Source organism: Tenebrio molitor, chromosome 9 (assembly GCF_963966145.1).
Source record: "Tenebrio molitor chromosome 9, icTenMoli1.1, whole genome shotgun sequence".
NCBI classification, from domain to species: Eukaryota; Metazoa; Arthropoda; class Insecta; order Coleoptera; family Tenebrionidae; genus Tenebrio; species Tenebrio molitor.
The window spans coordinates 3,130,993-3,144,516 of NC_091054.1; the positions used below are offsets into that span (position 1 = coordinate 3,130,993).

The 13,524-nt window shown below is 41.3% G+C and overlaps 3 protein-coding genes across 6 annotated transcripts; 2 read left to right on the plus strand and 1 right to left on the minus strand.

The window, feature by feature from the left end:
* Nucleotides 1–21: 21 nt before the first annotated feature.
* On the plus strand, nt 22–5,988 carry Sec31 (secretory 31). Of its 2 annotated transcripts, XM_069057127.1 has the most exons (9): nt 22–1,011; nt 1,067–1,548; nt 1,981–2,358; nt 2,415–2,589; nt 3,443–4,249; nt 4,538–4,878; nt 4,935–5,012; nt 5,153–5,521; nt 5,570–5,988. In XM_069057127.1, exons 1-9 carry the CDS (start codon nt 327–329, stop codon nt 5,828–5,830), a joined length of 3,576 nt encoding a protein of 1,191 aa, XP_068913228.1. In that variant the 5' UTR covers nt 22–326; the 3' UTR covers nt 5,831–5,988. The 2 variants fall into 2 exon arrangements, with proteins under 2 accessions (XP_068913228.1, XP_068913229.1); XM_069057128.1 differs by lacking the exon at nt 4,935–5,012 and having other exon boundaries at nt 26–1,011.
* LOC138137655 (protein aveugle-like) lies at nt 5,987–6,500 on the plus strand. The gene is made up of 2 exons (XM_069057174.1): nt 5,987–6,086; nt 6,143–6,500. Exons 1-2 carry the CDS (start codon nt 6,048–6,050, stop codon nt 6,455–6,457), a joined length of 354 nt encoding a protein of 117 aa, XP_068913275.1. The 5' UTR covers nt 5,987–6,047; the 3' UTR covers nt 6,458–6,500.
* A 36-nt stretch (nt 6,501–6,536) lies between these two features.
* On the minus strand, nt 6,537–12,686 carry LOC138137641 (myb/SANT-like DNA-binding domain-containing protein 4). Of its 3 annotated transcripts, none has more exons than XM_069057149.1 (4): nt 12,244–12,686; nt 7,301–7,785; nt 6,959–7,248; nt 6,537–6,907 (listed from the first exon to the last, which is right to left on the minus strand). In XM_069057149.1, exons 2-4 carry the CDS (start codon nt 7,762–7,764, stop codon nt 6,537–6,539), a joined length of 1,125 nt encoding a protein of 374 aa, XP_068913250.1. In that variant the 5' UTR covers nt 7,765–7,785; nt 12,244–12,686. The 3 variants fall into 3 exon arrangements, with proteins under 3 accessions (XP_068913250.1, XP_068913252.1, XP_068913251.1); XM_069057151.1 differs by lacking the exon at nt 12,244–12,686 and adding an exon at nt 10,512–10,756; XM_069057150.1 differs by lacking the exon at nt 12,244–12,686 and having other exon boundaries at nt 7,301–8,177.
* Between the last annotated feature and the right edge of the window lie 838 nt (nt 12,687–13,524).

Sequence of the window (13,524 nt, forward strand, 5' to 3'; positions counted from 1 at the left end):
ATAAATACACCGGCAGTGCAGTGACCGACAATACCGACCCAATTTTGCAACAAGTCACAAGTTTTAATTAATTTTCGTTATTAGTGCCCTAAAATTTTTATTTCCGGCCCCGACTCATCTTCATGTTCTATTTTCTCATCTGAGACCTCGTCGAACACCTGTGTAAATAATCAAAGGGACATTCAGTTAGGTTGTGTTGACGTGTTCCTGTCATCTGGTTGTCAAACTAAAAAAATAATTCCGAGCCACGTTGGAAGTGTTTTCTGTGGTACATGGTGGTCGCAGTGGTCGATAGTGTAGTGAAACAAGTAATTTAGGATCGAAGAATGAAAGTGAAAGATGTGGAGCGTACGGCCAACGTGGCCTGGTCGCCGAAAGCCCATACCCCCATTCTGTTGGCTGCCGGTACAGCCGCTCAACAACTCGATGCCTCCTTTAACACGAACGCCTCCCTGGAGATCTACTCTCTGAATTTGAGCGAGCCGGGCCCCGACATGGTCCTGAAAGCGAGCGCTTCTAGCGACCACCGGTTTCACAAGATCATATGGGGGGCTCACGGGGGAGATCAGACGAGCGGAACGATCGTCGGCGGCTGCGACGGAGGTCTAATTCAGATCTACAGTGCTTCCAAGTTGCTGAATGGTGAGAATGGGATTATCTGCCATCAGGACAAACACTCAGGACCGGTGCATGCTCTCGACTTTAATCCCTTCCAACAGAACTTGTTTGCCACGGGGGCCGGGGAATCGGAGATTTTTATTTGGGATTTGAACAATACCAACACCCCAATGAGCCCCGGGGCGAAGTCTCAGCCGTTGGAGGATGTGCTCTCAATCGCGTGGAACCGACAAGTCCAACATATTCTCGCGTCGACTTTTGCCTCGAAATGTGTCATTTGGGATTTGAGAAAAAACGAGCCAATCATCAAATTGACAGACACAGTTTCAAGGGTTCGGTGGAAAATGGTCGCCTGGCATCCTGAAGTTGCCACTCAGCTGTGTCTAGCTTCTGGTAACAACTTCACTTACCACTATCTTATTACACAGTCTTCAATTTGAATTTGCAGAGGAAGACCATTCCCCCATAATCCAGTTGTGGGACTTGCGCTTTGCTACTTCCCCCTTGAAAACCTTAGAGAATCACCAAAGGGGAGTCATGTCCATAGCGTGGTGCTCTCAAGACCCTGATTTGTTAGTTAGTTGTGGCAAAGACAATCGTATCATTGCTTGGAACCCCAATTCCAATGAGCCCAATGGAGAAATCTTGTCAGAAATAGCAAAGACTAACCAGTGGAATTTTGACATCCAGTGGTGTCCCAGAAATCCCGCCATAATAGCGTGTCCGAGCTTTGACGGTCACGTGTCGGTGTACTCCTTAATGGGGGGCAAGACTCAACAGATCCAGACCACCAATAAAATCGCTGACAGTTTTCCAGGGATGGACGGCTACGTCCAAGCTCCCGTGCCGCAACAGAGCACAGCACCAACCAGTGTGGACCTCAGTAAGGCCCCGAAATGGCTGAAGAGGCCTGTGGGGGCAAAATTCGGGGTGCGTAAAAAAAATTGTACATTGTTATTGGAGTTGCACAAAACAGCTATTGTCGAACTCGTTCCTTTAGAGCACTCCTCGCTACGCTCGTCGTGTCCTAAAGTTCGACAACATGTCTCGTGAAACGAGTGTAACATGCTATTTTTTCTATTTCGGTTTCATGAGTTTAATTTTTTTAAATATAAAATAACTATCTAGTGACTTTTATTAATTGAATTGGGTTGGTATTGATGAAGCAATGTCATTTAATTGAAAATTAAATTTCAGATTGTCTGTTTTCAGTGTCATTAAAAGCTCATTGTGACTCTGAAATAGAAAAAATATACATATTTTGCTTGAATAATCGATTAAAGCGAGAAATTGTGAATTCAGAAATATAACAGGCGTAGATTGCGTTAATTTTATTTTTTATTGTTTTTTTATTGATTCTAGTTTGGCGGAAAATTGATCACGTTCGATAATACCAAATTGCAAATCGATCAAAATCAAGCTCCCGTTCCGGTACACAGATCGGTGCAGATTAGTCAGGTTATAACCGAACCGGAACTGGTGCAAAAGTCGACGGAGCTCGAGCAAGCCCTAGAATACGGAAATTTCACCGAATACTGTTCGAGGAAAGCCGATAGCGCCGACGACCAACACAAGAAGTACATCTGGTACTTTTTGAAAGCCAATTTTGAAGATAATCCACGCGCGGAACTGTTAAATCTTCTTGGTTATCGGATCGAGGACGTCAACAATAAACTGAATCAGTACATAAATAAGAACAGCGCAGACAGTTTAACGAATCGTTTGTCAAATCTTAATAAGGTGAGCGTTAGAGATCTAACGTTGGGAGTTGTGTATGAATTGTACAAAAAATTTAGGACCCCTTCGACGCCATCGCCGAGACTAAACCGACAAGTCCGTTCAAGATAAAGACAGGTGACGACACCGAAGGCTTGATAACGCAGGCTCTGTTGCTGGGGAACGTCGAAGCGGCGGTGGAGTTGTGTCTGGATTCTAAGCGTTTCGCCGATGCTATCATCATAGCAATGACAGGTAGGAGGTATTTGGTAAATGGCTAAAAACATAGGTTTGTTAAGGTGGGAAAGGTATTTGGTAAATTAATGGAGTGTTTAAAGCTGTGTGGGTTAACAAAAATCGATTAGAGAGCAAACCAATACAAGAAATGTTGATAATGTTGTGTGACATAATATTTATTTAAAGATGGCGGATGTGCGTTTTCTCATACAATATGATCAACAAAAAAATAGAGAACGGCAGTGGAAAATCATTTCTGAAACTGTCACTTGTCAATCGCATTTACGTGAATTTTATTTAAAAGATGATTTTCACCGGCCTCTTCTAAAGTGTAGTTTGAGTGATCCCCGCAGAGCGCTAATGTACGGGCGTTTTTGGGGATATTATCCATCTTAAGTTTTTGTCACTGAGATTTCTTGTTCAAATGACATTTTGATTTTGAAGTCAAAAAACTCGCTGTTTTTTGCTGCTTTGCAATTAAATTCGTGAATCTTTTTCTTATTGTTCGTTGTTTTTGTGTTTAGTGTTGTTATAATTGTTACATTGATTATTATTTAAGCGTGACGTGGCGCCCTAATCGGCGCAAATTGGCTTTTTCTCGGAATCTCGGAAACATTTTCTAATGAACAGACCGGTTATAACTTATAATACAGCAGTCGTGGTTTTCACGTGAGAATAGAAAACGTTCAAGCCAGAATCCTATTTTCGAAATGGAAACGAAGAAATTGGTAACAGTTTACTACACACAACTTGCATAAAACCCTTTTACATTTCCTAGTATTTACTTGCGGTCAACATTCGATCTATACAACACCTGAGTATCTCTTTTATCCGATTATTGACAATATTAATCGGATGAATATGTTCACAGGCGGTTCTGATTTGCTGGCGAGGACCCAACACGCGTACTTGGACCAGTGCGAGGGTTACGTTTCTTCCTTGATTTCGGCCCTGGTGTCCGAAGACTGGGCTTCCGTCATCAACAACTGCGACCTGGGCAGCTGGAAGGAAGCCCTCGCCGCCACCTTGACCCATTCCACCGACGAAACGTTGCCGATCTTGTGCGAGCAACTCGGCAACCGACTAGAAGCGGAAGGTCGAGGCGATCCCAAACTCCAACAGGACTCGCAACTCTGCTACATCTGCTCGGGCAGTTTCGAAAATTTGGTAAACTCGTGGAGCGGAAATGCCCGAAACTCCACGACCGATCTGCAAGAGCTGGTGGAGTTGGTGGTGTTTCTGCAGAAGTCGGTCGAGCGACAGGGGCGTCAGGTGCAGATCTCGGGGGCGTTGGCGGACGTGTTGACGCATTACGCGTCGATTTTGGCCTCGCAGGGTAGTCTGTCGACGGCGTTGAGTTATTTGGGGAGCAGTCAGGACGAGAAGGTGGCTTCGTTGAGGGATCGCTTGTACATTAGTCTGGGGCAGAAGCCGGCGTACGGACGACAGCCATCGCAGAGCAGGAGGCAGAGTCAAAGACAGTCGATTTCGGGCTATTCTAACGTGGGGGCGCAGTTCAACACGGGACTGCCAAGCGCGCCGGTTTCGGCGGGTCAACCTTGGCAAACTATGCCGCAAGTTCAGGTGTTCAATCAGCCACAGAGGACGTTCTCGCCGGCGCCCGCCGTAGCGCCGCCGACCCACCCCCCGAGGCCAACAAGCGTCGGCTCCAACCACGGTACGACCACCAATAAAAAGTTGTGGATCTCTAGTGGGCCGTTACACACAAAACACTCGAACGACTTTAATTGTCAAAATTAAACACTCAAATGTATTTTCCAAAGAAAATTAAGTACAAATCGCTTCAAAAAGAACTGTTTGAGCCACTAGAAAGTAAACAATTAAGACGCGTAATTATTTTTGACAGATATGTCAGTTAAAATAATTTGGCTTTTGTTTTCCGCGACCAACTAGATTTCCATATTAATTGGTCGTGCGGCGACCTAACCTCAAATAATGTTTGCAGGCGGATCCGGCTTGCCTCCTCGTAAATATGTATTGGATCCTTCCGTGAGTTCCAGTCCCTACGGAGCCCCCGCGAGGAACATGTACCAGCCGCTACCGCCGCAACCTGTCCCTACGTTCCAGAATAATAATTACGGTGTGCCCGCCCCAGTGACGCCTCTGGTTCCATCCAATAACAATTACGTACCCAATCCACCCATGAATCCGACTCCCATGATGCCCAATATTCAGCCGCCGCCGATGACGAACGAGATCGCCCAACCGGCGACAGAAAGGTTCGTCCATCCAAGCGCCCCCGGCTGGAACGACCCACCTCCACTGAACAGGACCTCAAGGTCACAGGTAAACACGTCTCAATCAGTGCCCAGTCCGAGTCTATAGTCTTTTTCTCTTAAAAGTCGTATGGTGATAATGTTAAAATGTCAGCAGTGCATGCTGGGACGAAATTCTGGAAACAGGGAATGGGTCATTCGAAGGTATTTGTTTTGTTAGCCGACACCCACAACTAAACCACTTAATTTTCGTGTGCCTGTGACGTGTGTGTCTTTATGTTTTTATTTTAATAAATCGTGTACAGGAGTCGCGTTGTTTTGTTTTGAAAGATTGTTATTTTCAGCCTAAGGCGGAGACGCAGTTGTCGTCTTCTCAACCGATAACTCATCCGTTGTACGGATCAGCGTCAACGAACAACGGTTACGGACAAGAAGCGCCGCCGCCTCAAGTGTTCCAACCGACCCCGGCAACCAATTACGGACAAGCGAACAGTTATGGACAAACCAACAGTTACGGACAATTACCGACGACTTTCAATCCGACCGGATTCAAACCGAACGCAGTCAATTTTAATCAGGCCCAAAATCAAGCGAACGTAGTTCCAGAAAAGCCGCAACCGATTCAGAAACCGCCGATTCCGGAAGAACACATTCACATGCAAACAGTGTTCGACGAGTTGAAGTACCAGTGCAGTTGCGCCGCGAACAATCCGGTGAGTAATTGCGTCGTGATTGGGCGAGTCTCGACTGTTTTCTTTCAGCAAACTAAACGTAAGTTGGAGGATGTGGGAAGGAAGTTGGAGACGTTGTACGACCTGCTGAGGGACCACACGTTGTCGCCAAATACGCTAGCTTCGTTACACCAAATGGTGCAGTTAGTGCAAAACGGCGACTACATGGGGGGATTGAACTTACACACTCAACTAGTATCGGGGCCGGACTTCGCTCAAATCGCCAGTTTCATGCCGGGACTCAAAGTTTTGTTACAATGTGCTTTACAGTTGCAGGTTTATGTAAGATAAGGTCAAAATCGTTATTCAGATTGTATTATTTATGCTCTTTATATAATTCATTTTATGCGTTGAGTTTTAGATGTTTATTTTTTTCTAATAACTAGATAAATCGTAAATAATCTAACTGTATCAAGCAAATGCTTTTTTAAAATAAAAACTAAAAGGTTGGTCTGGTGGTTTTATTACGACGGTTGGTACCTTTCCTGATTTTTGACAGTAATAAAAGATGGTGGAAGAGACAATAAACAACACAAACAAACCGAAAGTAATTCTCGGATGGTACGAAGTGTTTCATCCAGGATTAATTAAATTTGGTTGCAGGTAAAGGCGGCGAATAATAAACCAAAGTCTGTGTATTCTTGGACCGTGGTAGATGTGCAAAAATGGCTGCGAAGACACTGTAGTGATTATTACGCATTGTACGTAGATAAATTCATCCAGAACGATGTTACGGGGCGCACTCTTATCAGAATTAACGACAATTCGCTCTTAAGATTAGGAATTACGGATGTGGACCACCGTGAGGCAATATGGCGAGAAATTTTGAAATTGAGGTTAAAAACAGACATCATGGAAATTAGGGATCTGCAAAGGAGAAACACCAACAACATGTTCTATGAATATTCAATTGCTTAATTTAATCAATTATTCTAGAGAAATAAATTACTAACAAACTAAAGGAATGTTTCTTGGAATGGCACAAAAAAACTCATGACTACTTTCTGCTAGCATTGCTGTCATCATTGTGAGTACTACTGTCTTCATTCTCGCTGTCTTCATCACCCATCATGCACTTTTTAATCCCTTCACTCAGCAACGTCTTCAAGATTTTGCTCTCCTTCAACATGTCAATATCACAAGAGTTTCGCCTCTTCATCCTGCTCTTGTCATTACATTCGGGATTTTCTTCAGCGGCGAACGCGAATCGCTGAAACAAGCTACCGATAACGGGGCCCATGGCCAGTAGCTGCGAGCCGACGAAGCGTTCAAACTCGAGCCTTTGCTTTTCGAGCTCTAGGCGCTGCCGCTCGATGTCCAGATTCTCCTTCTGGACCTCCAGAATCTCCTTCAGGATGTGGGTCATGTCTGGGAGGGAAAAAATGAATAAAACGTGTTTATTTGTGCGTATTTTTTTACCTGCGTCGACTTTTGGACCGTCGGTGTTCTTCATGAGGTCTTTCTTGTCGACGGACGCGTTGTTCGGCGCTTGGACCCCATTCAGGATGAGTAACGGGAACGGTAGAGACGGAATCGGGCCTTGCTTGTTTTGGCCTCCGTTTGGCTGGCCTTGAGACGGCATCGTCAGATTGGGTAAAATCTTTGGTAGGTTTTTGTGTTGGTACGTTTTTGCGTCGGTTTTTTTGCCGTCCTTGTTTGGGGCGGGCGTGAGGGGGGGCAGCTGGACGTGTTCGTCTTCAAATTCGGACCTAAAAAAATTGTAGAATGATCGATTCATCGATTGGTCGTTTGGTTTTGTACCCTGCCATGCTGTTGGTGGTGTAGGACTCCATGTCGTCGTTGATGTCTATGTCGTCGATTTCCTGCTTGATGTCCTCGCATCGCGGCCCTTCAAACACGTTATCCTTATACAGATTCTCCTTCTTCTGGTTCTGTTTGCTCAGAATGTTATCCATGGCCTTGTAGTGCGGCCAATCTGGATCGACCGTGCCAATGCCGGATCCCGATTGGACCGTCCTTTTGATCCTGTGATACAGGCACTTCAGATTTCTTATCCTTGTCTTGATCTCATCGGGAGTTCTGTAAAAACCACGCTGTTGCATGTTGGCAGCCAAAAGACGCATTACTGGTTCTTTTCGGTGGGTCAGGTAGAGTTTGTTTTGTATCTGGGGACTTCCCCACAATTGTATTAATAATTTCGTTTCGTCCTCGCGGAAATTCGTGGTACGCTTCTTTTGAAGCGAACGAAAACTTTGCGTCTCCATCTCACACACGGCTAACAGTATCTGAAGAATAGAGAAAATACCACGACCAGTTAGCGATGGTACGTCACGAGGTTTAGGTTAGCATACGCAAATTTTAACAACACCCCAAAAACTAACTAAAAAGTAGTACAGAGAAGGAAGCTAGACCACGTGATGACACGTAAGAAGAACAGAGCTGTTGGGAGTTGACTCAAAAACGTGAAAAATAATTTCTGTAAAGAGTATTATGGTAGACTTCAAAAGAAGTGCCATTGTTGCTGTAATAAAAGAACAACAGAGATCTGTAAATATGTGGTGATATCTAACGTGTGTTGTCAAACATTATTATGCAATTGTTTGACAGTTAAAAATTATCTTTCACTTTTCCTTCTGACTACATTAACTTAAAAGTTAAAACAGATCCAGATTAGTAACTGTCAGTTGATTGACATTTCAAACTGTCAAAATTTTATATTTTAGCAAGTTAATTCGATTCCGGATTAACTAATAATTCTCAAATTGTTTAAAAAAGTTGACAGCAGTTTTATTTATTTATGACGAGATGAGACAGTTCGTTACTGGTTAAAAAAGGGTTATGGTTGACACAAAAGATAAAAAAATAGTTGACATTTAATACATCTGTGTTAATCATTGACATATGTCACCACCATTGTCACAGACCAGGTGGTCTGCTGAATGGTATGTACTCGTTGTATCATCAACTGATACTATCTTTGGAACTGTTGCATAATTTATAAAACAAATTTTAATATTCATTGCACAACTATTCACCAACCCTTTTGTTAAGTTGGCACAACCTCAGGACGTTTGTACAGTTGCGGAAATAAAATTTCGGGCAGTATTGTCAATGTCATAACATAAACTCTAAAACAACCTTTACGTTAATAACCTCATTTTTATCTTGTCATGTTTTTGCTTTTTGACTTATTTAAATTCAAAAATTGTGTTTTGTGACAATAACGGGTGGATGAAAGCGATGATTTAATTACACTCAGTGCAATTAACTCAAACCAGACACAGAAAAGTCATGATGGTACAGTTGGTTGCAAAAAAATCGGAAAACGAAAATTTTCCTAATGAAAATTTGATTTTGTCCATTTGTCAATTAATTGTCTACTTGACAATACCTATCAAATAATTTTAAAAAATGTCATTGAATTTTGACGTTAATTCTAACCTATCTCTCGTAAGAAGGTTTCACACTATGGAAAATTTGTAAAAATGTGTCAATTTTATTCTGACAGTTCCCGTTTTTTTCTGCAACCAACTGTAGTAAAAGGTGGTTTACAGAGATTTTGTGACAGAAAAATGCTGTCCGAAATTCTGTTTCCGTAACCGTACACTAATTTTTAAAAGAGAATTTGTACGAGGTGTCCATTAAAATGCGTAAATAGGACACGCCAATGCTTTTTGCGTAGGTAATTAAAGTAAAAGCAACAGAATTAAAATTCCCTCGCGTTTGGTATAAATTTTAAATAGGAATTGAACCGAAGTGATACTCTGTTGTTATGACATCTGTCATAATGAAAATGAAACTGAATAAATTCTAATCTTAAGCTAAGTGAAATTAATTTCTTTTCAGTTTTCTAATTAATACACGAGCAGGATAAGACCAATTCGTTTCTGTTCGTTTCCAATTCGTCTGAGAACAATATGGAAAAAAGCGGGAAATGTTTGAATTTGTCTGTTATTAAAAAGTGGTTGCATTCAACGATTGTGTTAAGAACAGTTTTTTGAATAAAAAATCTCATGTAACGAGTCCATTTAAATCTTTTTTGCGCATTGAAGGAAGAGTTGGATTGATTAAAGATGAGTTTGGGGGTGTATCCTTTCTGTGCGTCCAGTGGCGTACACTTCAGCAGTTAGTTATCATTACTTTGAAATTGATGATGGAAAAGTGTACTACAGCAAATCAATACACGCAAAACAAATTCAAACACACTACAAAAGTACAAAACATTTGAAAAACATACTACTTTGTTGACTAAACCAAATTGCGACATGCAACACGGCATGCGCGCATGTTAGATACGCCACTGAAAAACCAATTTCCTTTATTCTTTAGTTTTGTTGTGAAACGTTAACTACCGTGCGATCGAAAATAAAAAAAATCGAAATGCCATAACCATGATTGATACACTTCAGTTGGCAGCAAGTAAAAATGTCACGTTCAAATGTCATCAGATGTCATTAATTACAATAGTGAATAGTAACTGTCATTTCTGACTTTCAAGGCACTTGCCTTGATTATTTTGTTTTTCCATACCTGAAAAACAACGTGTTCAAAAATTAATGCAAGTAATTACTGATAACCGCAATTTAATTGATGTCCCGATTTTGCGAAGGTCATTTGAAAACATGAAGCGAAGAGAGTGACATTATGTTTGGAAGATGAAGGCAGACATTTAGAACATTAAATTTACTCTAGTTCGTAAATACAATTGGAGCTCCCCATGATTCTTTTACAACCGACAGGTCACACATAATGCACACCTTTATGAGAATCAAAATTTCAACGTTCTCAAAATCACTAACCTAACTTTTAAGACTGACATCTGATAATTGAAATTTTAACGAATTGCCAACTGAAATTTTTGGTCACAGCCAACTCAATTTTTTTTTTCGATCTCACGGTACAATGTAGAGACTTTCTGTCAAATGGCAAAACAAAAGTGAAGATTCAAGGTTACGTGACGGCTGTTTGCCTATAAGGCAAAACTAGGCATAGGGACCAATGACTCATTTACCTACTATTCCGGCCAAAAAATTTCGTCCACTCTTTTCCTGTCATTTCACGTAGTTTAACCTATGATTGACGTTTGCAAATTAAAATTAGAAATTTATTACTGTCACCCATAAAAACATGTGAAGAACATAGACACAATTTGATTAACACATGTCAACATCTGAAGTGAGGTTATTCGTTCCTAAAGGCTGCTTTACAGCATACGTGAGTGGAATGACAGTTGTGGACGAAATTTTTTGTCCGCGATTGTACATTATGATTGATTTTTTTGATAAGTAATTATCAAAAGATATAGATATAGACAGATAAATAAATTCCAACTTAAAAATGATTTATTTTAAACAATGTTATTACTGATTTTTTTTTTATAAACCATTGTCAAAACGTTGTCATGTTGGTATGCGCCAAACAGTGATTATCATGATAATAGGATTGGTCACATTGAGTGTCAACATTTTTTTAATGTCATTGAGCCTGCGCCGTGACGAGCGAAAGTTTATTTCAAATTTGAAAAAGATTTCTCCTGATTCCGCAGTAAATTTGTTTTGAAAACGAATTCACGGAAGAAAGGTAGGTACGGAAAGTGAAGTGAACATAACCTCAACTATGATTTGGGGTAAAATTGTTATACAGCTGGTCCATATGCGCACATTTTAGGCTGGTACAGTATGGTTTTTTATTTAATTTTGACACTGACAATTGTTTATTTAATAAATTTCACTATCGAACTTTAAGTCTGGATCTACAGTGAGTTTTGTTCGAAAAGTTTTTCATATTCTGCAATATGGAAACAGGAAAATAAACGAAGACAGTAGTCACGTGTTGTTTTATTTTCACCCGGTACACCTATAAATTAGATTTGCTGAAAATATGTGGGGAAAATGTTTCCCTTTCGACAAAGATTTGACCTTGAAGCATGTCTTTGTTGTGTAGTATCAGTTTTTTGTAAGGTGTAAAATAAATTGGAAAGACATACATAAAGGGTGTTTTTTTAAATTTGGCGTCGAAGTAGGCGTTGGAGAGTCGATTGAGATCGCACCACTCGTGTAAAGCGTAGGATTTAAACAGCTGATCCGTGATCCGTAACCTGTGTAGTGCGTTCACAATCGACCGTTCAACGCCTACTTCGACGCCAAATTTAAAAAAACACCCGTTATAATGGTAACTGAAGTTAAGTTTCACAGCCTGTAATAATAGGTTTCAGGGCCAAATAAATCCATAGAAACCTTTGATATAATATTGTTTGTTATCTCACTTATCGAACATGAAACCTAAGTAATAGGTATACCAAAAAAAAAGATAAATTAAAAGAACGCAGAAAGAAGTATCCCCTGACCACTGTTAATAGAAAATAAATAGTGTCGCGTACATCCCCTGTTAAATCCAGTGCGCCTCCGCGTCTGCACCCAGAGAGGCAAAAATGGCAAAAACGATCTATACACAAAACAACGAATTAAACAGAATCGGCGGTGGTGGGGAGAGACACGTACAAGAACCAATCACAAAAAAGCGCCGAAGGTCGAACGGTATTATTGTTACAACAATCGGGCCCTTCTGTAAAACCCTTCAGGTGTTATCTATCAGTTCAATGCGGAAAACTTAACCACCGGCATCTGTCAATGCAAGTGACAGCTGAACCTTCACTCTTTCCGGCACTTTTTCGCCCCCGATAACCAACCGTCCGCGCCATTCGCAACCCCCAGACATAAAACTACCCCATTATGTGTACTGACCGTGTTTCGTCCCTTATTGAACACTTCGCGCCAAAAACGTCACTAATTATCACTTGTCTGACTGAGCATCGTTGCACTGAGCGCGACTCGACGCGATTGGTCGCGCTGTCTGCGACTTTTTGACGGACCGTCTTGTCTTTTTCCTTTTGTTTTTTGGTAGTGCGTTAAGCAGGTGACGGCTTAAATCTGCTAAGTTGAGTGACTAACTGAGTAGGTAAGGGCGACGAGGGAACTAAACCACCCTACTGAAATGGGATCGATACTTGGATTTGCACAAGCGCAATTCGTGTGACACTTAAGTAGACCGTAAGGGGTAAAAACGCGTTGTTCCATTGTTTTTCATATCGACAACGGGGAGGGATGGGAGGTTGTTGATGGCGGTGTCTCAGATCACGGCTTCTTGCGGTTCCGTGGAAAGTGGGATTCGAATGCGGAGCAGATGCACACGTAACGGTTTCGTAACGGCTGCGAAGGGCTGAGCAATGGATTTATTCAAATTCGAAGGCTGAGTATGATGGGCTCTCTCTTCAACGCAATGAGGGGGCAATGAGTCAATCTTTGTCTAATTGCGTGTACGAGGGCTGTTAGCGAACTTGTCGTGGTCAGGTACTGTCGCGAGCAATAAATTTTGGTCGTCAATGTCATTTTAAAATTTAGTTAGATTGTCACAAATTTAAAAAAATTCCCTGCCTGATTATGCCCATGTCAACAAAGTGTCAACAAAATGACAATTAATGTCATACAACATGATGATAGGTTATGATATTTATGACTGTTTTACAATGGAGCATTTTCGATTGCGTCAAAGAATGACCTTGACGACCAAAATTTATTGCTCGCGACCGTAGATGGACAGAAAGAGGTAATCAAGTGAACTCAAAATATAATTGATTGATTGAAATATTTTTCAGAGGGGTGTTCCACACAAGAGAAAATCATGGAAAATTTTTTTCTCTTAATTTTAAACAAAGCAGCGTATGATATGTATCGGGCGTTCAAATGAAATCCCGGGTTGGGAAAGTGTAGGAAATCGTCAATTGTTTTGCTTTTTTAAAGTGGTAGTTGACAGTTGTAATTAGAGCATCGTGACAGCTAACCAAAAACTTATAAACAAAAAATCTTCCTGTTCTCGTTGCAAATATCTAAAGGCACCCTTTATTGTCATTCGTATCGAACGGCGGGAAATTCAAACTTTACACCGTTCCAAATGGTTTACTTTTTCCAACGCTTACTCAGCCCAGGTTTTCATTTGAACGCATGATATATTGTACCTTATTGTTT